Source organism: Rousettus aegyptiacus, unplaced genomic scaffold, assembly GCF_014176215.1.
Source record: "Rousettus aegyptiacus isolate mRouAeg1 unplaced genomic scaffold, mRouAeg1.p scaffold_m13_p_6, whole genome shotgun sequence".
In the NCBI taxonomy this organism is placed as follows: Eukaryota; Metazoa; Chordata; class Mammalia; order Chiroptera; family Pteropodidae; genus Rousettus; species Rousettus aegyptiacus.
Genome location: NW_023416309.1, coordinates 73,540,511 through 73,567,504, shown reverse-complemented (window position 1 = coordinate 73,567,504; position 26,994 = coordinate 73,540,511). Strand labels below are relative to the sequence as shown.

Here is a 26,994-nt window from a genome sequence, read left to right as displayed (position 1 = left end):
GGGCGAGACCATGTCCTAGGGGCGGGGCGGGTGGGCTGGTGGCTGCCCCCAACAACAGGTGCACATTCTTGGGTGCCTCGTCACTTCCCCTGCACTGGCTTTCCTGGCAGCTCACTGAGTGAACTCACTGAGGTACGCGGCTGAGCAATGAACTTAGGGGCGCTGCCGTCGCTGCTGCCACTGCTGCTGGGGGCGCTGGGGGTGTCGCTCGTCCCAGGTAAGTCTGGGCCTCAAAGGGGCAGTGACAGGGCCAGAAGTCATGGTCAGGCATGATGGCTTGCTTCACTTAGTGGTCTCTTCCTCCAGGCGCCCGTGGCTCGGAGGCGGAAGGCCGGCTCCGCGATAAACTTTTCTCGGGCTATGATAGCTCAGTGCGGCCTGCGCGGGAAGTGGGAGACCGCGTCGGCGTCAACATTGGTCTTAGCCTGGCGCAACTTATCAGCCTGGTGAGGGCACACGCCGGGGTTGAGGTCAAGCTCACCCACGGGCTTGGGGGTGTGGCTTTAGATAGGGCAGGGCAGAGGGACGCCTGGGGCGGGACCAGGCTGAGAGATGGACTGCCGTTAGCAGAGATTGGGTCGAAATCGGACCAATGGATAAACTGTGGGCGTGGCTGCTGGACAGGCCAGGAGTAGAGCCGGTTAGGATGATGAACAGGCGAGTGGACCGACCTTGAAGTGGAGCTGAGTTTGATGGACCGACTGGTGGGCGGGCCTTGAGGGTCACATGCTGGGGCGGAGCTTGGTGTCGGATAACGTCAATCAACAACAGTGGATGGAGATTAATGGTTGGGTGAATTACCGGTCGTGGGTTGGGGACCCCGGAAAAAGCCAGGCAGAGGGCCGGCGTGGGGTGGGACTGTTAGAGGAATTGGCTGGCACTGTAGACCGCAGGAAGTTTCTGAGATAAAGGCGGGGCTTGGAACCTAGAGGGTGGGACTCAGAAGAAGCGGGGAATATTTAGGGAGAGTTTTACCCTCCAAACTCCCTCATTTCTCTCCACTTACATCACCTCTACCTTTTAAACTTTTCCCTTCTAGAACGAGAAGGATGAGGAGATGAGCACAAAGGTGTATTTAGACCTGGTACGGAGACCCCATGGGGAGGGAAAGGGCGTCCCACTGCCTTTACAATTTCCTGGAATGTCTTGGCCCAGTAAAGAATATATATGTATATTTTTTGCATCGCCACCTCAGAAAACATTTATAACTGAAACAGAAGCTTCAGAAAACAATACCTGTTTTTCCTATGGGAGTTGCGGTTAAAGCATTTTTCTTTTGTTTATTTACTTAAAAAATGTTTCAATAAGTTAACATTCAATATTATTTTATATTGGTTTCAGTTATACAGCATAGTGGTTAGACATTTCTATAATTTACAAAGCGACCCCCTCCCTGTGAGACTTGTACCCACCTGGCACCATACATAGTTATTACAATATTATTGACTGTATTCCCTATTGCTATACTTTACATCCCCACGACCATTTTATAACTACCAATTTGTACTTCTTATTCCCTTCATCTTTTTCACCCAGGCCCCCATACCTCCTCTCATCTGGCAACCACCAGTTTGTTCTCTGTATCTATGAGTCTGCTTCTGTTTTGTTCATTCATTTATATTCTTTAGATTCCACATATAAGTGAAAGAAATCATAGGGTATTTGTCTTTGACTTATTTCACTTAGCATAATACCCTCTAGGTTCATCCATGTTGTTGCAGTACCTCATGCATTTTTTTATTCTAATTTTTTAACACTGGTTTGGGGCCACTAATTTGATACTCGACCCTCTAAAGGGTCGCAAACTGCAGTTTGAAAAACACTGTTTTAGAGGATAGCTAGTGCAACTGTCCCTTATTACAGACCACGAAATTGGGGTCTGTTGCGAGGAGAGGGTAAATGGGGTCCGAGTGAATGCAAGTGGAAAACCCAGCCTCCAAAACCACAGCCCAAGTGGCACCGCCGTCCCCTCCCCTTGCACTGGATGCTAGTTTCCTTCGGACATTCCAAGTCTCCTCCCAGCCTGCAGCCCCAGACAGCCAGCCCCTTAGCTTCTGCTTCCCTAGGAGTGGACTGACTACAGGCTGAACTGGGAACCCGCGGAGCACGAGGGCATCGATTCACTCCGCATTACGGCTGAATCCGTGTGGCTACCAGACGTGGTGCTCCTAAACAAGTAAAATGTTCCCAAAACTGGGAGGTGGGCGGGGCCTCCGGGAGGGCAGGGCCTGATCCCAAGTGATAAGATTCATTCCCTGCAGCAATGACGGAAATTTTGACGTTGCTCTGGACATTAATGTTGTGGTATCCTCCGATGGCTCCGTGCGCTGGCAGCCCCCGGGCATCTATCGCAGCAGCTGCAGCATCCAGGTCTCTGGTTTCCGCCTGGGAAGCTGGAGGCGCTCTTAGAAACCCTCCTTGTTCTCATTCTAACTCCCACCCCTCCTCCATCATTTTCCATGACCCTCACTTCAATCTTGCCCACTTGATTTTCCCTTGAGTTTTATCTTCTCTTTGTTTACTTTCACTGACAGTCTTCTTCAGTGACCCCCCACCTCCATTGCCCATGGCCTCCCCAAATAACCTTCACTTCCTCTGTGACCCCCACTTCCCTGTGACCTTTCCTGGTGGTCCCTATCTCCTTGGAGCTCCATATCCTCTGACCCCTATCTGCCCTGCGACTTCCCCAATGACCTCTCCGACTCCTCCAGCCCTGTCCAGTTCTTTAGCAGCTCTAGTGACTCCTCCTTCCATCCAGGTCACCTACTTCCCCTTTGACTGGCAGAACTGCACCATGGTGTTCAGTTCTTATAGCTATGACAGTTCAGAGATCAGCCTGCAGACTGGTTTCGGTCCCAATGGGCAGGAGCGGCAGGAAGTACACATTCATGAAGGGACCTTCATTGGTGAGTGGGCATGGCTTCCACATCCATGGGCTTTTTGATTTCCAGTTTCTAACAGGCTGATAAATATACTCCAACAGTGATGCTTGACACAACCCTGTGGTGTCAGCAAGATAGATATGACTACATTTTTCAGATATGGAAATCGAGATGTATTCAAGTTTAAGATGGGCTTTTTAGCCCAGTGTCCTCAACTAGTTCCTTATCACATCAGCCTCCTCTGCTCTAAAATGTGGTAGAGCAAGCCACATTTAGCACCAACAAGAACAGGTCCACATCTGTGTCCCCTTTTTCTGCTCTTCCCCCCACCCCACAAGAGAATGGCCAATGGGAGATTATCCACAAACCTTCTCGGCTAATCCAGCTTCCAGTGGATCCTAGGGGAGACGGAGAAGGACAGCGTGAAGAAGTCACCTTCTACCTCATCATTCGCCGAAAGCCTCTCTTCTACCTGGTCAACGTCATTGCCCCATGCATCCTCATCACTCTACTGGCCATCTTTGTCTTCTACCTGCCACCAGATGCAGGTAAGCAGGCAAGGTGCCTAGCTCTCCTTCTTACTAATAGCTCTGCTTCTTCCTCTTCACCCTTAATCCAAGTAAGATTTTCCAGCCAAGTCAAGCCTTTATGCTCAGCAATCTCACCCAGATTTTCTTTTCAACCAGAGCCTTTCCATCTGGATCCAGATTTTCCCTCCAGCTTCAGGCTCTGCCACTCCTCTGCTGCTCGATTCTTTCAACCCAAGAACTTCTGAACTGTTCTTTTCAGAATCCTAGAATCTCATCATGGGAACCTCTACTCCTCTGACCAACAAACTCCTGGGCTTAGATAACTCACCCTTTTCCCTTTCCCCATTCCTGGCATCCTCCTTTCCCCACTTTTCAGACACCTGCTAGTCCCTTAATCTCCCATTTCCTTTACAAATAATAGTTAATATTTCTGTAGGAGGCAGCATAATGTAGTAATCCTTTAATCTCTATGTGACAGTTTCTTAATCTGGAAATGGGGACAATTATTGTTCCTACCGAATGGGATTATTTTGAGGACCAACTGAGTTAATAGAATTATGCCTGATACCCAGTATATTCTATGTAAGTGTTGGTATTGTCTTTGCTATTTTTGAGCACTAATTGTACTACAATGAACATATTACATAGATTAACTCAATTCTAACCTTTACAACAACTCTGTGAGGTAAAACTGATTTGTCTCCCCATTTTACAGACCAGGATTGAGAGAGTGTAAGTCATTTGCCTGATATTATACAATTAGAGAGAGGCAGTGTTGCTATTCCAACCCTGGTTAGTGCCAGTCTGATTCAGAGACCCATATCCTTAATTCTGGTATCCATAACATGCTTTCCTTCTCTCTGAAATCAAGTCCCCCTTTCTATCTAGGGAAAGAGAGTGATATAGCTTTAGAACATACTTCCAAATGTGACTTTTACTTCCTCCTGGAGCAAGGCAAATCTTGGAACCAAATATTATAGAACTAAAGTAGGGCAGACCTTAAAAGTTATTTATTTCAATACCTTCCATGAAGTTTGCAGTGCCTGTTGTATGCCACAGGAATAATCAGCCACCTGGCATATCCTTATATACTTTGTTTCATTTTTAGAACTTTCAAATTGTTATATACTTCCTGTAAACACTACAAGGGTTGATCCATTTATTCATGCAACAATATTTGTTGAGCATCTATAATGTGCAAGGCATTGGGAATACATCAGTGAATAAAACAGACAAAAATTCCTGCTCTCATGGAGTTTAGATTCTAGTATGGGAGACAGTCAATAAACATAATAAATAAATTCATTAGATAGTATATTAGAAGAGGACAAGTCCTAAGGTGGAAAATAAAGTGGGAAAAGCAGTTGGAAAAGATGAGAATGGGTATAGGAAATGCAACTTAAAAATAGGACGATCAGTGCATGCCTTACTAAAAGGGAATTATTTAATCAATATTTGAACAAAGACTTGAAGAAGATGAGAGAATGACCCTAGCAGATATCTGGAGGAAGAAATTACCAAGAGGAAAAAGAAAAGAAAGTACCGGGAAGAATTAACAGTGAATGCAAAGGCCCTGAGATGGGAGTGTGCATTGCATATTCAAGAAATAACTAGTGTAACTCAATGAAGTAAACAAAAGAGAGTACAGTAGAAGACGAATGCTCATGGGATGGCCTTATAGACCATAGTAAGGACTTTGGCTTTTATGCTCAAGGAGATGGGTTTTAAGGTAAATCTGAAGATTTTAGAGGAGTGACAGGATCTGATTTACATTTTAACAGGAACAATCAGGCCTCTGTTAAGAGCAGAGGAGGGCAGGCAAGGGATGCAGTAAAGAGGAGGTCTTTATAATTATGGCTGTGGAGATTGCCTTCTGGCAAAGCCTAATCCTTCTGTCTTTTCCTCTGTCCCCCCAAGGAGAGAAGATGGGGCTCTCTATCTTTGCCCTGCTGACCCTTACTGTGTTCCTGTTGCTGTTGGCAGACAAAGTGCCTGAGACCTCCCTGTCTGTCCCCATCATTATCAAGTACCTCATGTTTACCATGATCCTCGTTACCTTCTCAGTCATTCTTAGTGTCGTAGTCCTCAACTTGCACCATCGCTCACCCCACACCCACCAAATGCCCTTTTGGGTTCGACAGGTAAGAAAATCTTCAGCCTATGTTAACTCTTAATTTTAGTATTTGGATTTTTGTCCAGGTATTACTTTTCCCTCCCACCGCTTCAAACTTTTTTTTCACAGACCTGAGAGAGAACTACAATTTCTCGTAGAGTATTGAAGTACCAAGGCCTGTTGGGTGTTGAAACATTGCACAATTGATTTTACCCTTCCATTATAACCATTTCATAGATCCAATGCTCTCTTTATCAATGCTGTTTATCCTGGGTCTCAGGGAAACATTCTCAGGATTAGGTGTTATCAGGATGAAAGCCCCTAGAATTTTCCTTTCCAGTCAGGATGCCTCCTAACCCACTTAAGAGCTCTGAAGGCTGTGTGATTCCATTTCTTTGTCAATGTAGCTCTGTGGGACATATGAGCGCATGCTCAGTAATGGGAATGCGGCATGGGGATGGTTGGCTGCTTCCCTTTTGGTCTCAAAGGATGAGAGCCCCCTCCAACAAGCCTCTTCTACTCTACAGATCTTCATCCACAAACTTCCTCGCTACCTGGGTCTGAAGAGGCCCAAACCTGAGAGAGACCAGATGCCGGAGCCACCTTCTATAGCTCTCAAGGATTCTCCTGGAAGTGGCTGGGGTTGGGGAACAGATGAATATTTCATCCGGAAGCCACCGACTGATTTTCTCTTCCCAAAACCCAACAGGTAGTACCTGCGCCCCATTGCCCACATATAAGAAGAGGGGGGAACTACTGTTCCCAGAAGACTGTGCCGAGGCAGCCAGCCTAAACTCCCAAAAGATGCTGTGGTTGAGCAGCATGGGAATTATAGTATCCCTTCTGCTGCCCACTTTGCGCAAAGGCGGGAACTAAAACAGAGGAATGGAAGGAATTGCGGAAGGCTGGAGAGGTCACCGCTGGTGGGGAGAGTATGAGGGCCCTTTTAAGTTGTGAAAAAGACAGGGTGTTGGGGCGGGGCCTAGAGCCCTGGCGCTGGCTGTATTTTTGTGCTTGGGGCGTGACCAAATGGTTCTGCCTCTTCCAGGTTCCAGCTTGAACCGTCTGCCCCGGATCTGCGGCGATTTATCGATGGCCCAAATCGGGCTGTGGGCCTGCCCTCTGAGCTACGGGAGGTCGTTTCCTCGATCAATTACATCGCTCAACAGCTGCAGGAACAGGAAGACCAGGATGCGGTAAGTCTGGCGAGGATGGATGAAGCATGGCAGTGCCTTGGTGGCCTTGGCTCCACCCGCAAACTTGGGCTCCGCCTCTAGCCCTTGGTTTTATTTTTGATTGGAAGTTTGCCTCATTTGGTCCCGCCCCTGTTATCCGACTGGTTCTTTACTCTCACCCCCTCCTGCAGTGTGGCTCTCTTTTGCAGCCCGCCGGTCTCAGAGCTGTAATAGGAGGACTAGGGCGGGTTACAGGGCCCTGGGGGCGGCCTTCTCGGGGGTCTGGAGCTCAGGAATATTTTTGTCTGCCTACCCTCAGTTGAAGGAAGACTGGCAATTTGTGGCCATGGTAGTGGACCGCCTCTTCCTGTGGACCTTCATCATCTTCACGAGCGTCGGGACCCTAGTCATCTTCCTGGACGCCTCTTACCACTTGCCCCCTCCTGACCCCTTTCCTTGAGGACATAGGGTCCTCGGCCAGCTGAATCGAGAGTTTGGCTGTACTCTCGAACCCTATCCCTTACTGCCCCTTAACTCTTTCATTAGGAATCCAGTCTACTCATCATTTTGATTCTGGGGAGAGAGCCAAAATGAGACTGGGCAGATGGAGGCCTTAGGCCCACCAGAAATGCACTATCAGTGTCATTTACTCTTTGGCTTCTTAAAGAAGCTCCTTTGGATACCAACAAGTAGGTTCCAGTAAAATGGAGCAAAGAACAAGAACTAGACTGTAAGCCTTATGTGGGCAGGAACTCTGGTTCACTGTAATATCCCTAGCACCTAGTCCTAACCTATAGTAGATGCTTAACATTTGTTAAATAAATAGGGAATTTTTTTTTTTTCTGGAAGGAAATACACCAATTAATAGTACTTATATTTGCATGTTGGGACTAGTGGTCATTTTTTGTTTTTACCTTTTTGTAATTTATTATGTTTTGAAAAAAGTGTTATCTGTAGGATAAAAAAGGTCATTTCTAAAAGGATGCACTTGTAATGAAGGGGGGAAAGCATAGTTTAAAAATTTCCATTAAAGTTCCAGCTTTCGTGCTCAAACTTAGAACAAACTACTAAATTGCTCTGTCTTAGTTTCCACTTCTGTGCAATGGTACTAATAATGGCATCTGCCCCCTAGTCCAAGGACCATGAGATGAGAACAAGCACTATACAGTATATATCAGAGGTTGCAAACTGGTGTTTTGTTTGGCCCATGTTGGCCTGCATAATTTTAAATTTGAATTAGTTCACTACTTTTAAAATTTGGATGTTTCAGAGAAATTTTGATTTCTGGCTTCTCTTGAAAAATGTAAAAAACTACAGTAACACCAGGCCTGATTCCAGCAACCTGCTAGAGCTTATTAGTGGCTGCCCATTATGGTTAGTTCCTCAAAGCACCCCCACACCCCGCCCCTGCCAGTTGATCAGCTTAACTCATTTTACTTGCCCATCTCTCTATAACACTAGACAAAATACAGGTAAAGGGAGGGGGGGCAAGGAGTTGAAGCCAATGGGAGAACAAGTGTGGAAAAATCGTGTGTCTCTTACAACCATCACACATTTTGTTCTTTAGCTTCCTTTCAGTTTGGAGACAGGGTTGCACTTGGTTTAAGGCTGTGCCTTTCTGGGACATGAAGATCTTGTGCCTATCAGGCTGTGTGAACTGGACTGAGTTTAATGTTTCTGCCTGGAGGTCAGACCGGTTTGGGCCTACTGGCTGCAGCAAATGCAGTGAAGTACCGATGGTCAGCAAGCCCTCACACCGACTTAATTGCTGGAAGTTGTTGTCCTAAGAAGAATAGGGCTACAACTCCCAAAGATCCCTGTGGGACAAGGTCAGCATGTCCCTGTCCGGCCAGACCCACCAGCCACGCAAATAATTGCACCTGGCATCCCACTGCAGAGCACAGTTCATTTGTCTTGTTGGTTTATTGGCCTAGAGAGTTGGACACACACACAAATGCGGAGATAAATATCGGTCAGTTTCTCTAAATCTGGGTCCTCACTACATATAGAGCTAGAGTCTGTAGAATTCTAAATCTTGCGTGCTGTGGCACAGAACCAATGGCCTTCCCACTCCACCATCACCCCTCTTCCCAGGGAACATGGGAAAAGAGGGCACAAACTGACAAGACTTGATAATTTCCAAAAGACGAAATTGTAAAATCCCAAACTTCCAACATCTGACACTTACAATTTTCAAGTTCCCCAGCTCAGATACATCTTTTAATCTCCATTTTGCCACAATCTCATTTGTTGCCCAGAAAAACCAAATTCTGGAAACTATTTTCCTAAATCATATTTTCAAAAAAATAAATGTCTACAATCTCAGTTCTCCCAAAATGTCCATGGTTTTGGCATTTTGACCTGTTCTGAAATTCAAATTCCCTGGTGCATCCTCAACCCCTTCCATCTCCTGTGCTTTTTTTTGCCTCAGAGGAGTGCAGAACAAGGATATAGGGGGATGTCATCCTATCTGCCTCCTTTTCCCAAGGCCTTCCTCAGTCTCTCTTATGGTTCCGCTGTGTATGTGTGTGCGTATGTGTGTGTGTGTGTGTATACATATATATATATAGTGTGTAGATAGATATATATATGTATTCTTATGTACTTTTTCGCAGTTTTTCTAAAGTGCCAGAAACAAGATTTGTGGGAACTTTTTAGTAAATTTTTTTTTTTTTGCATTTTTCCGTTTAAAATTTTTTTTCTCCCATAAAAATTGGAACTTGGTACATTCAGTAGGAAAACTCTTCACTCGGACTGTGGCCAAGACCAAGAAAAGTGCAAAGAGACAGAGGAGGAGTGAAAGAGCAACACTCCTCCGTGGTTAACATTCAGGGAGCCTGTCAAAAGCCTCTCCCTTTTTATAGGCTGGGAGGGTAAGAGGAGGCAGGAGGATGCTCCTGTCCTTCCCCACAAACTCACCTCCTTCCAAAAGCCATGATCTTGCCCTTTCAACATCTGTTGAGGGCAGCCATCTTGGCTCCAGAAACAGTAGCTGGAAAAAAAGGCTGCCATTTTGATAACAGCAACTTTCCCCTTTTTAAAACTGCACTCCTCTAATTCCCATTTATCAAATTTGCTCCCCAAAACTGGCTCTACCCTTGTGAGCTGTGGTTTTTTTTTTTTTTTTTGAGGGTCAAAGGAGGCGGGTAAAATGGGAAATATTCATCCAATCACAGAGTGGGAAGACCCAGTTATCAGAGAATTAGGAGCAAACATTTCAACTCCCCACTGGAAAGAAAGGGGACCCTTGGCCAGGGTTAACTAGTGCAAATTAGGGATTAGGGACTATTTAAAGTCCCTGCACCCCATCCCTAGGCTGGGATCTTTGGGTGTGGGGAACTGAGTCAAAGATAGGGTATAAGGTGCTCTTTTGGAGGGAAAGTTGGTGGGGATACCTCAAAGCCCACCAAGGGAGTAGGATGGTTCCCCAAAAACCATCTGGAGTGATTGGTGAGGGAAGTGACAATGGGGAAGATGGGGGTAAAGGTAAGGATGGGAGGTCATGTGCAAATCTTGGGTTTACCCACCCATCTAACCCCCATCATTTTTCTGGCTATTTGGTCTAGTCTGGGAGAAACCATCATGAAAAAATAGGGAGAAAGTAGATTCCCTTCCCCATCCCATAAGGAACTCCTCCCTTCTAGCCCCCAAATCTGGTTTAGCCCAGAAGAGGCCATATGTATAGGCAAGAAGAGGTGTGATCTACTCACCTCTTTTGCCTTGGAAGAATCTGGGGCTCACTGGATTTGGGGGTAAAGATAGGGCTAATATTGGTGCTGCCCTGGGCTGGGAAAGTGCTTAACTGTGAAGCAGATGGGTAGCTCTCCCCCCAACACCTCCTTGACCTGAATTGGGAGAGGCCTTCTGCAGCATCAAGGAGAATGAGGAGGAATATGGAAGATCCAAAGGCATGGAAGCTAAGGAAGGCATGGCAATTTAACGTGGAGGAAACAGGGACACAGAAATCCACCCTAGGAAGAATAGAATCCAAAGCCAAGCTTCCAGGTGGATAAGTGTTGGGTATCACAATGGTCTGGTCCAGGCCCTGGGCCACGAATGGAATGTGCTAGGAAGCATCTTGACAAGGGCTTAGAGAAAGCTTCAAAATGAGGGGGGATCATTAGGTGAGGGAGATGGTTCCCCCCTAGTTTTACGAATCAGGGGGGTAGGTTAGACATTCAGAGCTGGTGGGGGACATGAGTAGAGATTTATATAAGTATATTGCTCAGTTGCCCCAAGGGCTGGAGAAGGGATGGGAGCTGGCCCTGCCCCTCATGGAGGCCATTCCCTGGCAGAGAACTGAGAGGGGAACCACCAAAGATCCCTTCCCAGGAGATGGGAAAACTACAATCTCACACAAAACAGCCTGACTCCTGAGCTCCAGGGGCCCCTAAGTCCCTGCACAAAAATGTGGAGGGGCTCCCGCGGGGTAGGGAGGCCAGGGGCTGGTAGTGGCAGGGGGTTCAGGGTGGGTGGCATTTGGTGAAAGGAGTCATCTGGGCCCAGAGCTCACCCCACATCTCCCTTCTGGGTTCCCTCAACCCTTGCTCGTTCCCCTTCTCCCTTAGGGGGGACAGGTGGAGGAAGAGTTGGGGGAGGTGGAGTTGGGGGTGTAGGGGGTGCTGCTTGAGGATTGACTGTGTAGCCAAAGACTCCTGGTAGGAAGGGAAGAGACCCTCCACCTTTCTCATCAGGTAGGACCATGTTAAGAGCAACTGGGAGAGCAGCCAAGTTGCTGAAGTTGTAAGGGTAGGCAGCAAGGAGCTGGGGGCCATAGACAAGTGGGTAGGGCTCAGGGTAGAAAGTGACTTTGGCAGCCCCCATTCCTTCCATCCGGTCCCCTTCCCCACCCCCCCCTGACCCATCACTCCCAGGTTTCCCTCTGCCACCACTAGGTTCCCGGCCACTCCCAATCAGAGCCAGCGGAAATTCCTGCACAGGAGGGTATACATAGGTACCCCCTCCTGCCACCACTGGGGGCTCCTCACCCCCTGAGATGACAGGGTCCTGGAGTGAGGCGGTCTCAGAAGCTTCCTCAGCAGCAGCACTCCCGCCACCTGCCTCCCCACTGGATGAGGAGACTTGCATCTCTTGGGGGGCTTCCTCCTTGACATCCCCAGGTCTGGTGCCAGTGCTGCCCTTGGAGTAGGCAATGACAGGTGTGGGTGTGCCTCCAGGCCGCTCAGCAGCATGCCTTTGCCCGTGGCGGCTCAGGGCAGCTGCAGTCTTGCACACCTTGGAGCAATGAGGGCAGGTGAAGCGGGTGGAAGGCCTCCGTCCAGCTCGGGAGCTGTGGGAGCCCCCACTGTGGGCCTCCTGGTGCTTTCGCAGCTTCCTTAAGGTGGCGAATGTCTGGACACAGTCCCCACAGCGGTGCCTCCGCTCACCACAGGCACGCCCTGTGGGGCCCTCAGTTGCTGGGGTGTCCTCCCAGCTCCTCCGTTCCAGCTTCTGTCTCCAGCGTGGTGGCCTGCGGCCTCTAGGTATCCCACTGCCCCCACCGCTGCTGGAGCCTGCAGCTCCAGCCTTACGCTTGGGTTTGTAGGAGTAGTAGGGCCTCCAGAGCTGGTCCTCCCCACCATCCTTCGATTCCTCTTCCTCCTCCTCCTCCTCATCATCATCTTCCTCTTCATCGTCATCCTCGCTCTCCTCTACCTCCTCTCCGCTCAGCTCCCCAGGACGCAGATCAGTTTCTGAGATGCGGCGCTTGACAATGGCCTCCTCACCGATTCGCACAGTGATCTGACACAGTGGAGGTGGTGCCTGTAACTGAGAGGGGCCCCGACCAGGCCCTGCAGAAGGACCCCCGCCCCCACCAATCCCGCCAACTGGCTTGGCTGTGTAGGTCAGAGTCCTTCCAGCCCGCAGGTTTCGATTTTTGGCCTCCTCTGTGGCTGTGGCAGGCCCTGCAGCTGTTGCTGGGCTGCCTACTGTGGCTGGGCTGGCTGGTGTGGCTGTAGGCTCTGGGGGAGGAGGTGGGTACTCACGTTTTTTGGGGGGCCTTGGGGGAGCAGTATAAGTGATGACTGAAGCAGCTTGAGCCCCCCCTGTGCTGGCCAGCCCGCCCCCTGCTCCACCATTACTACTGCCCCCATGAACAATGACAGAAGGAGCTGGATGGGCAAAAGTGATGACAGAGGGTGGGGGACAAGGCTTTGGGGCAGGTGGGGGTCTGGGTGGTGGGCTGGCTGGCATTGCTGCAGGGGCTGATGTGTTGAGGCTTGGAGAAAGGGGGGCCTCAGGGGCTCCCTGGCTGTAGGTCTTATAGGGCCGCTTGGCTGCTCGCATAGGGAGCAGGCGGTACAGCTTAAGGGTATTGAGCTTGGGCTTATAGCCTCCATTGGGTGTCTTCTCACTGGCTAGGAGGCCTGGGCTAATGCCATGGAAGGCTCGCTGGTGGGTCTTCAGGTTATAGTAAGTGACAAAGGTCTCCCAGCAGAAGATGCACTGGTACCTGGGCCAGGACAGAGAGAACAAGGCAGGGACAGAGCCAGTTGTCATTGGCCCTGAAACCAGGGCTTCAGCTTCCTATGTCCTCTACTACCCTCTACTCAGACCTAGAACTCCCCCTAGCCATTTGTTCACCCTCCTTTCATGCTGCTCATCCCACCCTACCCGCCTCAGGAAAGACACCAGTCCTAGCTCAGTGCCCACCCCCCACCATCTGTGAGACACAAGGCCTCAGATGTTCCATCAGTGAATTGGGAATAATCACACACACCTTGCCTAACAAAACCTTCTGAAGCTCAAATGAATGGGGTAATGTCTTATGAACAGGGATACATTATGGAAATACTTATTATAACTACTGGAAGCATGCCTGTGTTCCCCACAGCCCTTTCCTGTGAGGGCAATTTTCTTGATCCTCCTTGGCCTTCTCCATAGCACCAAGCCAGAACATGGCACCTAGAGGTGCTAGCAAGCATCAGCAGAAGGAACTGGGGTTGCAGGAGGCAGATGGGTGAGTGATGGAGAGCAGGGGCCAGTGGTGAGCAGATGTCTTAGAATGACTTCCTAGGCCCCATGCTCTGCCCACTCCCTCCCTTGTTCATGTGGTCCTTGAGTGCTGACTCTTCACCTGACTGCCCCCATTCACCCCAAACCCCAGCCCCAGGCCACTCACCTGCGCTCCCCCGTGTGCCACACCTCATGCTTGGTACGGTACTCAGCCAGGGCAAACACCTTCTCGCAGTAGCGGCAGGGGTACTTCCTCCGCCAGGAGTGTACGTTGCTGTGCCGCTTCAGGCTGGACAGGGTCACGTAGGAACGCTCACAGGCCGCGCACACATACAGCACGTGGCCGCCCACCACCTTCACTACATGCTCGGGGCCACCTCTGAAGCCCACTGCAGGAGGCAGGGCTGAGGCCTCCACTCCTGCTGGGCCACTGGGGCCAGAGCCCCCAGCTCCCAGCTCTGCAGACCCCCGACTGCTGGCCCCCCTACGGCACTGTGCCTCATGGGTCTGTAGCCGCTTAGGATGGATGAAGCTCTTCCCACATCGGGGGCAGAGAACGGGCCGCCGGGGCAATGGGGGCTGCAAGTCAGAAGCCTGGGCCTCAGCTCTGTCACTTTCCCACTCCCCGTCTGGCCTAGGCCCAGGCCCAAAGCTGTCCTCTTCAGGCTGCGAGTTGGCCATTGGGGCTGGGGCAGGAGGTAACCAGGCATCACCTCCCTCCCCCAGGCCCTGCAGGCGGGAGATGCCCAGACGCCGCCCTAGAGCTCCGATCTCTGCCACAGCTGCCCCGTCCCCTCCGCCGCCAGGCAGTGCAAGCCGGGCACTGTAGATGAAGTTGAGGACATCGGAGAAGGCAGCTGCTGGCACCCCTGGCAGCTCCAGGACCCGGGGTGGGGATGAAGTGGGGGGCGAGGCTGGAGGGGGAGAAGAGGAGGAGGAGGAAGAGGAAGAGGAAGAGGAGGCAGCTGTGGTGGTGGCAGGGTTGGGGGCTGAGCCCCCAGTAACTGGTGGGAGGGGCAGTGGGGCTGAAGCAAGCAGGGCCTCTCTGAAGAAGGGACTAGAAGCAGCCAGGACGCTGCGGTGAGCAGGGAACTTGGTGTCTCCGGCTATGAGGGTGACGTCACAGAAGAGGCCACGGAGCCGCTGCTCATTGAGCTGGTGCAGGACGGCGGGGGCATGGGACGGGTCCGTCACCTCTGCTGGGGGCGGCATGGTGCCAGCCTAGACAGAGGAGAAGAGGCCAGGGAGGATCTCAGAGGCTGGGCAGGGGCCTCTTAAATCTGGGAGGTGAGTTGGGAGGGGGTTAGAGGTTGTTCGATTAGTGGAAGGCTGACTAACTTTTGGTCACAGAATTCAGGAGTTAACCTTAGTCACCCATGTCTGGCCAGCATCCAACACCATATGTCAAACATCTAGGGCTAGAAGATGCCAGGGATACTTTAGGTCTTAATGAAGGTCAAGGGGTCAAAACCTTTAAAGTCACAGACTAGAGAAGTAAGCAATGGATACCTCTCTCCCACCGGCAGGAGGAGGAAGGCCCCACAGTAACTGATGACCATTTCACAGTATTCCCCAGCCTAGACAAAATGGCTGCCCTTGCTGGCCTGCTGCCTCAGGTCCAAATTTTTGTAGCTGCAAACCTCTCACCATCTCACCTGAGAGCACAGCCAACATGGAGTGGAATGGGGGTGGCTCAGCAAGTCCCTTCTGCCGGGCCTCTTCCCTCTGTGAAGAAACAGAAACTATGTCCTCAGTAAGGGAACTGGGAAGGAAGGGGCACCAGGAGGTGGGTGGTGGTACAGCTTTTGGGTCAAAGAGGATGCTTGGGCTGCTCTGCAGGCTCTGAACCTCCCAGGAGCCTCTGTCAGGTTATTTGCTTAGCCGTATCCAATCAGACCTAGGAGGTCACACAGACTATTGCAAAGCCTTGTTCTACTGACCCCCCAGAAGTACAGGAACAAGATAATTTGCATATTATTCACTTTAAAACGTATAGCAGCTTAGATCAGTCCCATAGGTCCCGGGAAGCCTGTTAGATCACTCTTAAGTCCCTTTGGCCCAATCTTGGGGCTCAAAGGAAATAAAAGATTTGCATGTTGTCCTTTATTATAATGCTCTTTTTTATATATCAAAATATTTGATTGGACCAAGCTGCTAGATATTCAAATTCAAAGGCTTTCCTCACGGGTGCCATAAATCCTAGATGGGATTTCTGATTCCGGTGCCAGGAGACCACCAAAGACTGTAATTCATACACATGCCAGCCTGTTTCAGTCTCTAGGGGGCGCACACCAGGAGTGAGGAAGCTTGGGTCCCACTCCTTACTCTGTCTGAGAGCTGGTGGCTTTAGGACTTCACCTCTTTCTGTAAGACTCATCCAAAAGGAGTAGCAGGTAACCCAAATGTGATCTGTGGCGGTTACCACATAGAAGGAAACTCACAGCTGCTCTCCTCTGTGAGTACAGCCGGGGCTTTGGGGCGGGGGGGGGGGGATGTCCCATTTTTCAGTTGAAGATCTGAGTTTCAGAGCCATACAGTGATTTAGCCACAGTTACACAGAGCTGATAACAGATAGGGTCTGTTCACAGAGCCAGTCCTGCTTACCTGAGAGCAGAGCTCTTGGTCCCTCTCATCCACCCTCCATGAAGTCTGGAAGTGTTCTTCCGAATACCCTGGGTGACACATTTCCTCTGAGGTGTCCTGCATGAGTGCCTCATACAATTCCCACCCCTCCAAAAAACCTTCTTTTCCCATTTAGTATTGATACTATCTGGACTAAATGGCCTTGCCTACATAGTCCATTTCATGTTCCCGAAAGACTGCTCTGCCTCCTCTCCTGTAAAAAGAGGAGGAAGGTGATAAACAGGGATGATGTGCAAAAGTTCAAGAGCCCTGACAGCCAGGCACACACTTGGGTCAATGCTCCCCTGTCAGTTGTCAAATTGCAGATGAGTCTGGTTGTAAAGTGAGGAAAGAGAGCAAAGCCTCCCACTCCCTTTCATTACCACTACTAGCCCAATGGGAATCCCAACAGTCAATGCTTTACTTGCATTACCTCATTTGCTCCTTTCCTTTTCACTACTCTAAAAGGCAGCAGTTAGTTTCCCCATTTTAAAGTGACAAACCAAGGCTCAGAGGTGCTAGATAGCTCGTCCAAGGATATATGACCAGTTATTAGCAGGGCTGGGATCTGATTCCAGGAAGTTTGGCTCCAACGCTTGTGTTCTTGACTATATAACATCAGGGTGAAGGGTTTGTTTACAGCTATGATATTTTAATACAATAGGAATATATATTTGGTCTTTGTCTCCATAACAGACACAGAGCTCTTAAAATTCTTGAAATTTCTAAGTGATAAAGCATTAGGAGTATCTTTTGTTCTAATAGTTGGTCTTTGACCCTAGTTCCTAACACTAAGCTCCTAAATCCCTTGGAATTCCCTGGGTGATAGGAGCATCTTTTGTTCTAATGAGGTGACTCTTGGTGGGCTCCTGGATGGGGGCTGGTCACGAGAAAGACCAAGTCATGATTAGAAGCTTGGAACTTTCAGTCCTACCCCACCTTTAACCTCAGGAAAAGGGAGAGGGACTGGAAACTGAGTTAATAATCGATCATGCCTTAGTGAGAAAGCCTCCATAAGAATTCCTTAACTATGAAGTCAAGAGAGCTTCTGGGTTGGCAAACACATCCACATGCCAGGAAGGTGGTGCACCCCAATTCTATGAAACAGAAGGTCTTGAGCTCATACCTCTTCATTCACTATTCATCTATATTATCTTATCCTTTATTACATAATAAATCAGTAAATGTGTTTCCCTCATTTCTATGAGCCATTCTAGCAAATTATCAAATCTGAGGGTCACGGGAAACTCCAGTTTATAGCTGGTCAGTCAGTACAGGAGGCCTGGACTTGCAAATGGCATCTGAAGTGGGAGCAGTCTTGTGGGACAGAGCTCTTACCTTGTGGGATCTGACACTATCTCCAGGTAGTTACTGTCAGAATTAAATTGAACTGTAGGATATCCAGTTAGTGTCAGAGAATCGGAAGTGTGGGAGAAATCCACACATTTTGTATTGGAAGTGTTATAAGTAGAGCATATAGAAAAACAGTTGTGTTTTTCTTTTAACAGCACCCACAAGGGCCCCCACTAGCCCATATAACACCTTTGTGAAGATTAGAGGAAGGGCCCCTTCCTCCAGGAGGTAGCAGCTCTTCACAGATGAGCAAAGTGCAGGTTTGATTCCAACCCCCCACTTACCTCCTTGGGCAGGCCACTTGCACAACCACACAGGCGTAGTGCCTGCTGAGGCATTGCTATATGCTGACTGTCAAGATACTTGGAGAAGGACTACTGAGGCTTCTTAGAACCAGAAAAGTTAAAAGCCGGCCTAGCTCAGAGATCACCTAGAATATCATCACCATGGTATGATGTAGCTGCCATTTATGAAATTCTATGTGCCAGGTACAGAGCTAAGCATTTTATCTGCATCATCTTATTTCAACACTCAAAAAGGACCATCATCAATCCCATTGTACAGATGAGAAAACAGAGGTTTTAAATACTCTAAACTCCTCACTTTCAGGTATAGAGAACATAGTGGCAGGGTGATTTTCCCCTGGTCTCATTGCTAACCAAATCGGGTTTGGACCAAGCTCTCCAGAGTTCAACTGCCTCACCTCTGGCCACTGCCCTACAAGGGCTTATAGAAGGTGGAGAAGACAATAGCTATGTGACCCTGGGAAAGCGACTTAATTTAACCTCTTTGTGTCTCCTTTTCATTGTCTGTGAGGTAGAGATAATGAAAAGTCTCCACTTCATAGGGTTGTTGTAAAGAATAAGTGAGTTAATAACTGGTAGTACCTAGAAGAGTACCTGGCACACGGTAACTGCTCGGAAAGTGCTCACTCTTATTATCATCTTGGAACTCGGTCCCGGAAAATGGTGGGGGGAAGTGGTGAAAAAAAAGAGGCAGAAATCAGGCTTCATGGTAGGTTTGGTGGCTCTGTGGTTTTTCATTTTTTATTTGTTTTTACTGTTTCTCTACTCTGGACTGACTGTGTGATCTTAAAGGTGTGTCTGAGGTGGGGATGCAAGCACTGCCACCAGACACACTCCACCTCTTGCTGTTCCCTCTGCTGGGAATGTTCGTTCTTCAGATAGCTTCATGCCTTGCTGCCCCACCTCCTTTAAGCCTAGACTCAAAAGTTACCTTCCTCTGCAGGCCTTCCCTGACCACCCGCTGCCTTCCCAAACTTCCTATCCTTCTCCCCAACTTTTTCTTCTTGGCACTTAGTGAAATATACTGTTCATTTATCTCTAGAATGTAATCTCCAAGGGAGGGAGATGTTTTTGTCTGTTTTGTTTCCTGCTATCCCCAGTGCTTAGAACAGTACCTGATATATAATGGGAGATTTAAATATTTTGGTGAATGCATGAAACTGCATTCTTCAAAGTCTGCCTAGAGTCTCTCTGTCCCCAGGAAGGAAGCCATCCTCAGTGCCAGACTGAGTTGGCCAGGAGCTGGGATGATAAGCGTACTTGACCACTTCTGGGAACTCACTCTTTGCCTGATAATCTTCCAGGGCTTTACATGCATTGCCTCATTTAATGATTTCCCTACAAATGACCACCCAAAGTCAGTATTTATATTATCCCAATTTTACATATGAGGAAACTAAGACTCACAAAGGGATAAATATACCTTGCTCAAGGTTACACAGCTTGTGAGGCACAGAGTCAAAATTCAAATCTGGGCCTGTGTGAACCCAGATGCTGAGTCTTCCCCTCTTCCAAACTGCCAATCCTGCCCCAAAGGGGCTTATGGCCAGCCAACTGGTTGCAGAAATCATCACACAAGGTCTCACATTCTAAGTGCTAATTGTGTCATGTCCGACTCCGCCCTTTCCCTAGCTGCCCATATCCAGCAGTCACCAAGTCCTGTTGAATCTGCAGCCCAGCTTGGGAATGGCTCTGGAAGCCTACCTTTCAACCCACCTCTGGCCCCTGAACTAGCTCAGTACCTTTTACACTGGCATGGTCCAAGGCCATGACCTCTCAGCTATTCCACTGACCCCAAGCTTAACTTTTACCAGCCAGCCTTCCTCTCACTAAAGGTCAACATCCCCAGTGCAGCTGAGGTGATATCACTTCTAGGCTTAGAATCCTTCACTGGTCCCCACTCACTCCAGAGCAAAGTTCAAATTCCTCAGCCAGGCATTCAAGGGTCTAGTTCCAATCTTCCTTTCCAATCTTGACTTGTGTTAGTCTCCCTTCAAGTACCCAGTTTACTTTCCAGCCTCAATACATCCTGCACCTCCATGCCTTTGCCTATGCTGGTCCTCCTGCCAGAAATGCAGCCTTTTCCCAACCTCTTCCCCAAAGCCTTCCAAAGTGTTAAGATCAAACTCAAATGCTACCTCCCTCTTGGCCCTTCCTGACGCACAAGACAAGGACAATCTCTCTTTTACCTGGCTCATCAACATTTTAGCTGGTACCTAGGCAGCAGATATTAGTTCAGTCCCTAGGCAAGGACACCCTGAGTCACTGTTTAAACACACTGGTCTTCTGAAATGGATTGGTGCTGTTGTTAAGTTATACAGAAACTGGGAAAAAAATGTGTGCACAGAGACTGATGGAAAGCTTCGAAAAGGCAGCAGAGGACAGTGTATAAGACCACAGGATCTGGAACCTGTGTTCAAATCCAGCTTTACCTCTTACTAGCTAAATGGCTTTGGGCAAATTACTTCTCTGGGCCTCAGCTGTCTCATCTGAAAAAGAGAAATAATTAGAATAGCTACTTCACGGGGCATTGCGAAAACTAAATGAGTGATCCTATACTGCTATTGTTATTAGCCAAGCCCCAACAAGGGGCTCAGTGATGGCAGAGGGCTGACAATTGTTGGTATAGGCATAGTCCCTAAACAGTAGCTACTTTCCAGGTACATTTCCCATGTGCTACTTTCTTACGACCCTGTTGGAAGATAGGCAGGGTAAGCAGTTAGCCCCATTTTACAGATAAGGAACTGAGGCTCACTCAGGGAAAGTGCCAGTGAGGAAGCGGTAGGGCCAGAACCCCTTGGTTCTAGTCTAGACCTCCTTTCTCTCCACTAGGCCATCATGCACCTATTATATAGGCTTCTCACAGCAGCCAGCAACCCCTTCCCCCCATGCAGGAGGTCCCAGCCATAGTGACTTCCCTGTCCCATGCATACCCACCCTCCCAGCCAGGCTAGGTGCAGTACACAGTGGTATGTACACTTGGAACACAAACCATTCACTCCCTGCATGTGTGTGCGTGCGCGCGCACGCACACACACACACAACCACATATACAGCAGGGCCCAGGCCCCAAAGGTGAGGAAAACCTGTTCTAAGGAATCTGCTTGGTGAGCAAATTCTGTTCCCAGACCCTTCCACAGTTGTAGGAGTGGCCCAGTGTGCATAACAGAAGAGACAGAAAAGCAGAGATAGCTGAAAGGGGGGCAGAAAGAGGGTGAAGCAGGAGGAGGAGGAGGCTAAAAACTTCGTGATTTTTTTTTTTTTTTCCATTTCAGTGACAAGAGTCACACCCGGCCTTTACGTAAACATGACCAAGGAGCCACTCCGTCCAAGTTCATTTTCCTTGCAGCAGCCAGGCCTCTCCTCCCTATGACCCTGACGTGCAGGGCGCGCTGGTGAGGGGTATGCACACAGATCCTACACAAAGAGACTAGCTGAGCTACCCTGAGGACACCCAAGCCTCCCGCCTTTTGCCCTTGCTATGCCCCATATTTATCTTCCTGCCTTTTTCCTAACATAGCCCCACAGCAGCCCCACACGGCCACTTAAACACAAAGAAGGGAGGCACGCACACATAGCTTGTGGCTGATCTCTCGAGGTTGAGGCCCACATGCCCTTGTCACGCCACCTCCCTCCCCACAAGTGTTTTCTGACCAGCTTGCCTCCCAGCCCAATAACATGGACAGGCTCCCACAAACAACGTCACAAAAGAATCCCTTAGAGACTGTTGCACACACACAACCTTCCCCTCGCTCGGCTGCCCAAGATCGCATAAACACAACCTGTACATTCCACCTAGAGCCCCTCACACCAGTGCCAGCTGCTCCGTAAGTACCTTGAGACACGACCTAGGGTTTCTCACGTTCCACATGATAGGTGGTACCTGAGTTCTAGACATGCATGCTCTCCCCTCAACTCACTCATCATACAAATACACAAACCCATCGAGTGGGCCTACTTCACCAAGACTGGCCCATACCTCGGGAGGGCCACAGAAATGCGAACTAAATATGATACCTTCCAACTCAAAGGTACCCAATGGCCCCCTCTAAATAGGCATATGTACCCTGCACTCTGGTGTGGCCCATAGCACTAACATCATGCCAGCTATACAGAAAACACAAGTTCATAAATAGTTCATATGTGTAGACCAAGACATACGTGCAAGAAAACATGCTAGTATAAAACATGCATAAAACCCACATCTAACAAACCCTGCATATATTGTACCTTGCTTTGAATGTGGACCTGTCACCCAAAGCCACCAGGCTACATCTTGTAATTCTGTCCCACAATAGTGGACACTCCATCTGGCTCTCTGTTCTCATGGCCCACGGAGGACTCTATCCAGACCCCTGGCTGCCAGACCAGCAAACGGTGGTGCCCTGGAGAGGTTTACCTTGCCCCACAACACAGCAGGAGTCACACAATCTCCAGGACTCACAGCCACAACCCTGCCCCGACGGCGCAGCAGCTCTGGGGCCCGTGCTCGCCCAGTGCACCCCGCGCACCCGAACTCTGGGGAGCTCGGCGGCCCACCCCTCCCCCTCTCTGCCTGGCTCCTACGCCATCGCCCTCCCAGCAGCTTGCAGCGCCGGCCCGGGCTCACACCCGCCGCACCCCACCCCCAACCTGCCCCACAGAGGAGGGGGATATTCGGCTGCAGAATTAACCCTTCAAATGGAGAGTGAGGATGGCCCCTTCCCTGAACCCTGGCAATCGCCCCCTGCCGCGGCCGCCGCTGGGTCAGACGCGGTACTAGAGCCCCCTTAGTCTCCCCCCAGCGCCCTGAGCGCCTGGGGGCGGGGCTAGGCTCAGCCCCCGACCCCTTAGCCCCCAGGTCAACCCCGAAGGGGAGCGGTCGGGCGCGGGGCGCTGCGGAGGCCACCGCGGCGCCGGGCAGCAGGGAGGGGGCCCGGCTGTTAGCTCCGGTCCGCCCTGGCCCTGCCCGGTTCACCCGGGGCCCACCTGACTGCGATGGCGCCGCGTCTGGCAGGCCCTGCTCATCACCGTGGACGCCCCGGCCGCTCCGGTTTCTCCCGCCTCAGGCTCCGGCTTCGGCTCCGGCTCCGGCCTCGGCCCCCCCCAGCGCCCGGCCCCGGCCCGGCCCCGCCGCCGCCGCCGCCGCCGCCGCCGCCGCCGCCGCTGACATCATCGGCTCCCCCCACCCCGGTCCTACCCCCACCCCCACCCCCGGAAACAGTCCCCCCCCCCCCAGCGCCGCCACAGCCGAGAGGAGGCCGGCGTAGCGCAGGCGACACCGACACAAGGCTCAGGGCTCGGGTTTGGGGCGATAGTGCCCGACGTCCTTCGCCCGAACCGATCCTGGAAGGAGGACAGAGCCGCGCAGGGCCGCCAGACGGGTGGGCACCGAGCGGGTCACGGGCCTGGTTGCAGCCCCTCAGAATCGCACGACCACCCACTCCCTAGGATGAGACCCCCACCCACCCACCAACTCATGCCCTTCACTCTGCGGTGCACACCGCCCAGAGCAGGCACACCCTCTCAAGGCACAGACCCATAACATGGCAGGCTCACAATTAAGTCCAGAGGAATCCGCAGAGCCAGGCTCAGCACACTCACAGGGCTAGCCCTGGACACAGACAACCCCCCCAAAAAATGCACAGGGACCCCCACCAGGCTGCTGGCCAGGAAGGCCCCAGCCCTACAGAACAGGCACACAAATGACTACCAGTGCAGATGAACAAGCAGCTTGGTATTTTGTCCCCACCGGAGAAAATATCCACATCTATATACTTGTCCTTGAATGCAGAGGCCTTGGTATGGGCCTCCTGGGACAGCACCAACAAAACACCAGGTGGAAGCACACACAGAAGAAACACATTCCTGAAACTCCAGAGGGACTCCTCCCTGGTGTTCAAAAATTGAAAACTCAGGAGAAAGAAGAGCCAGCCCTCAGAGCTCCTTTCCGAAAAATCTTTCTGAAACAAGGCGAGACATAAATTAATTTAAAGCCAAAGAAGTCTCATCACAGAACTAGCGGTAAAGAGAAAAAAAAATCATACAAACTTTGGAGTCAGGGAGGCATGAGATATAAAGCAAGCAGAGTTGGAAACAATGAGAAAATAGGCCCTCCCCCACCTCAGGGAGGTTCCAGGGAAGAACCTCCCACCCCCACTCCAGGAAGGTTCCAGGGAAGAACCTCACCCCTACTCCAACCAGGTCACAATGGCTGGAGCTCTGAAGGGTCCAGGCCCCCTGAGCCAGGAGGAGAGGAGGAAGTCCAAGGAAAGATGGTGAGTGTGAGAGCCAAGAAGTCATAGCCCCCCTCCCTGTAACTCCTGGCTGCTCCTTTTCTCCTCCTCCCCTAAAACTTCCCAGCTGTCCTAGAGATACCCACAAATGAAATTCACAATGATGTACCCAGATATCCCTGGAACCTGTGACATTACATAAATACAGAGCATCTGAGGTCACCCTCCCCTTTCTCAAACCAACAGAGCATCCCTGGGTCCTTTTTTTCTCCTCCCAGGAACAACTTACCCAGAGAAACATGATGCTCCAGGACTGCTCACTCCTTGCTTCCTGCTTTAGAGGCTCAAGGCCCACACTGTACTACCTCATCCATCTTTCAGGACCTTTCTAGCTCCCAAGAGTTCCTCAGCAAGACAGCCTACCCCTCTACTGTGCCACAGGGTCCCAGCCTGGCATTTGCCCTGCCCCAGATCCCCTGGGCTATGGTTGCCCTAATGCCCAAGCTCCTTTCTCCCTAACAGGCTGGCAGTCACCCCTACTTCAACCTGCCCGACTTCACCCAGCCATCGCCATCCTCTACTCCGCCCAGCCTCCCCTCGCACCAGCGCTGCCGGCCCTCTGATGCCACCAAGGGTCTGCTCGTGGCCCTGCTGGGGGGGGGCCTGCCCGCTGGCTTCGTGGGCCCCTTCTCCCGTATGGCTTACCAGACTTCTCACTTACCCTCACTGGAGCTGCTCATCTGTCGATGCCTCTTCCACCTCCCCATTGCCCTGCTACTTAAACTGCGTGGTGACCCACTGTTGGGACCTCCCGATGTACGTGGCCGGGCCTGCCTGCACGCTCTGCTCAACGTCCTCAGCATTGGATGCGCCTACAGTGCAGTTCAGGTGGTGCCTGCTGGCAACGCTGCCACCGTCCGCAAAGGTTCTTCCACTGTCTGCTCTGCTCTCCTCGCCCTCTGTCTTGAGAGCCAGGGTCTCAGCGGCTACGACTGGTGTGGCCTGTTGGGCAGCACCCTAGGACTAATTATCATTGTGGGACCTGGACTAGGGACACTGCAGGAGGGGACCACAGGCCTCTACACCGCCCTAGGCTATGTGCTCGCTTTCCTGGGCGGCCTGGCACTGTCGCTGGGACTTCTGGTATATCGCTCCCTGGACTTCCCCTCATGCCTACCGACAGTGGCTTTCCTGTTTGGCTTGGTGGGGCTGGTGGGTTCTGTACCAGGCCTCTTTCTGCTGCAGACCCCTGTGCTACCCAATGATCCTCTGAGCTGGAGCTGTGTGGGAGCAGTGGGGATCCTTGCCCTGGTCTCTTTTGTGTGTGTGAGTTATGCGGTCACCAAGGCCCACCCTGCCCTGGTGTGTGCTGTCCTGCACTCTGAGGTGGTGGTGGCCCTGATGCTGCAGTATTATGTGCTCTATGAGACTGTGGCACCTTCTGACATCATGGGGGCCGGGGTCGTATTGGGCAGTATTGCCATCATCACTGCCCAGAACCTCAGCTGTGAGAGGGAAGGGCAGGTAGAGGTGTGAGATCGGCTTGAGAGGCTGGGGGTTGGGGGGGCAGGGGTAAATAGGAGAGACTGGAATATAAACATGGGAAAATAAGTGACTGGAAAAGAACTGGTGTGGGAGAGGGATACTCCTTAGAGGCAATGGTAACTTGGGGACTTGGTGGAGAGGGATTGCCTGGAAGACCTGGAACAAGCCTTGGGACAAAGAGATGTGGAATCTAGGCTGGGGCTTGGGGATCAGGGCACAACTAAGAGGAAAGTCTGAGGAGATCAAAGGGGCTGAGGCAGGCAGACCATGAGCCATAGGAGGATTTCTCCCTCAGCAGCACAGGAGTTTTGGGGCTGGAGTGTTTGGGGCTTTAAGGCAAACAGAGCAAGCAGCTACGCTGGGAGAAGGGAGTCTCCTTTTTTTTCCTTGAGTGAGGTTTCCCTTCTTGATCCTTGTGCCACCCTCCTCAACTTGGGTAGTGACGTGACATTGCCATCAAAACAAGGATCACTCAATGTGGCTGTGCAGTTGGTGTCATCTCTGCTTTGGAAGGAAGTCCTACCGGGCTCTCACTGGAAAATAATTTAGTATCCCCGCCCACCCCCAATCTTAGTTTTGAAATAGTCTAGAAGGGGGAGGATTTCCTAATGTTCACATGCCTTGACCCTGAACCTCCCAGGGCTTGTGTTCCACCCCATTGCTAATCTGCTTTTCCTGGATTGTCACGGTCCCGTGATCTCTCTCCCGAACGGCGGCCAGCCTCCTTCCGGAGCAGGTCTTTCAGCTGAGGTCTTTTCGAGCGGATCAGGCTAGAGATCCAGGACCAGAGTGCCATACAGCGATCAATTAGAGACCAGGAGATGCCCACCCGTCCCAGAAAGCCGCTCAATAAATAACAGCTACTTCCGGACAAGCAACAAGCCTCGCCATCTTGATATGTTTATGCATATTCAGCGCGGGTACTGCATATTCATGACCAAAGACGGCCCCAGCACTCCCCCGTCCGGGAACCCACTTCGGAGGACCCTGCCGGCCCCGCCTCCTTTATTACCAATTAGCAGAACCAACCATTTTCCAGCGTGGGGGAGGTATTAATGACAGACTTTTGCTGAAGAAAACACACTCCACCTAGAATAAAAGCAGCCTATATTTATTCTTGATCCTTCAAACCTTGAACCTCAGTGCGGGAGTAAGCAATAAGGGGAGGTGGCGGGATAAAAGTGCCCCTACCCCTTGTCATTTAAGATGGTCGCTCAACCGGGGAGGGGGAGGAAGGGAGGAGCAACGACTCGAGCGCGCGCCCCGTGCAGGCCGGCGCTTGCGGCCCCGTAGCGCA

At 50.8% G+C, this 26,994-nt stretch overlaps 3 protein-coding genes across 6 annotated transcripts; 2 read left to right on the top strand and 1 right to left on the bottom strand.

Moving 5' to 3' along the window:
- Positions 1-78: 78 nt before the first annotated feature.
- On the top strand, positions 79-7,764 carry CHRNB1 (cholinergic receptor nicotinic beta 1 subunit). 3 transcript variants are annotated; one of them, XM_016142146.2, is made up of 11 exons: positions 79-217; positions 307-446; positions 1,040-1,084; positions 2,067-2,176; positions 2,262-2,370; positions 2,759-2,906; positions 3,221-3,430; positions 5,330-5,553; positions 6,053-6,234; positions 6,574-6,721; positions 7,020-7,764. In XM_016142146.2, the coding sequence occupies exons 1-11, from the start codon at positions 148-150 to the stop codon at positions 7,158-7,160; spliced, it is 1,527 nt and encodes a 508-aa protein (XP_015997632.1). In that variant the 5' UTR covers positions 79-147; the 3' UTR covers positions 7,161-7,764. The 3 variants fall into 3 exon arrangements, with proteins under 3 accessions (XP_015997632.1, XP_036079745.1, XP_036079746.1); XM_036223852.1 differs by having other exon boundaries at positions 2,247-2,370; XM_036223853.1 differs by lacking the exon at positions 1,040-1,084 and having other exon boundaries at positions 2,247-2,370.
- Positions 7,765-9,808: 2,044 nt separating this feature from the next.
- ZBTB4 (zinc finger and BTB domain containing 4) lies at positions 9,809-23,051 on the bottom strand. 2 transcript variants are annotated; one of them, XM_016142145.2, is made up of 4 exons: positions 22,906-23,051; positions 15,313-15,382; positions 13,824-14,878; positions 9,809-13,154 (listed from the first exon to the last, which is right to left on the bottom strand). In XM_016142145.2, the coding sequence occupies exons 3-4, from the start codon at positions 14,867-14,869 to the stop codon at positions 11,210-11,212; spliced, it is 2,991 nt and encodes a 996-aa protein (XP_015997631.2). In that variant the 5' UTR covers positions 14,870-14,878; positions 15,313-15,382; positions 22,906-23,051; the 3' UTR covers positions 9,809-11,209. The 2 variants fall into 2 exon arrangements, with proteins under 2 accessions (XP_015997631.2, XP_015997630.2); XM_016142144.2 differs by lacking the exon at positions 22,906-23,051 and adding an exon at positions 16,262-22,866.
- Positions 23,052-23,165: 114 nt separating this feature from the next.
- SLC35G6 (solute carrier family 35 member G6) lies at positions 23,166-26,954 on the top strand. Its single transcript, XM_016142147.2, has 2 exons — positions 23,166-24,194; positions 24,675-26,954. The coding sequence occupies exons 1-2, from the start codon at positions 23,985-23,987 to the stop codon at positions 25,686-25,688; spliced, it is 1,224 nt and encodes a 407-aa protein (XP_015997633.2). The 5' UTR covers positions 23,166-23,984; the 3' UTR covers positions 25,689-26,954.
- The last annotated feature ends 40 nt before the right edge of the window (positions 26,955-26,994 follow it).

Excerpts from the sequence above, each read along its gene's own strand:
- CHRNB1 (XM_036223852.1), top strand. The coding sequence starts at position 148 with ATGAACTTAGGGGCGCTGCCGTCGCTGCTGCCACTGCTGCTGGGGGCG. Across the intron at positions 218-306 it reads GGGGGTGTCGCTCGTCCCAG|GCGCCCGTGGCTCGGAGGCG; the intron begins GTAAGTCTGGGC and ends CTCTTCCTCCAG. Across the intron at positions 447-1,039 it reads TGGCGCAACTTATCAGCCTG|AACGAGAAGGATGAGGAGAT; the intron begins GTGAGGGCACAC and ends TTTCCCTTCTAG.
- SLC35G6 (XM_016142147.2), top strand. The coding sequence starts at position 23,985 with ATGAGATATAAAGCAAGCAGAGTTGGAAACAATGAGAAAATAGGCCCT. Across the intron at positions 24,195-24,674 it reads AGGAAGTCCAAGGAAAGATG|GCTGGCAGTCACCCCTACTT; the intron begins GTGAGTGTGAGA and ends TCTCCCTAACAG.
- ZBTB4 (XM_016142144.2), bottom strand. The coding sequence starts at position 16,374 with ATGAGGCACTCATGCAGGACACCTCAGAGGAAATGTGTCACCCAGGGT. Across the intron at positions 14,879-15,312 it reads CATGTTGGCTGTGCTCTCAG|GCTGGCACCATGCCGCCCCC; the intron begins GTGAGATGGTGA and ends TCCTCTGTCTAG. Across the intron at positions 13,155-13,823 it reads TGGCACACGGGGGAGCGCAG|GTACCAGTGCATCTTCTGCT; the intron begins GTGAGTGGCCTG and ends GTCCTGGCCCAG.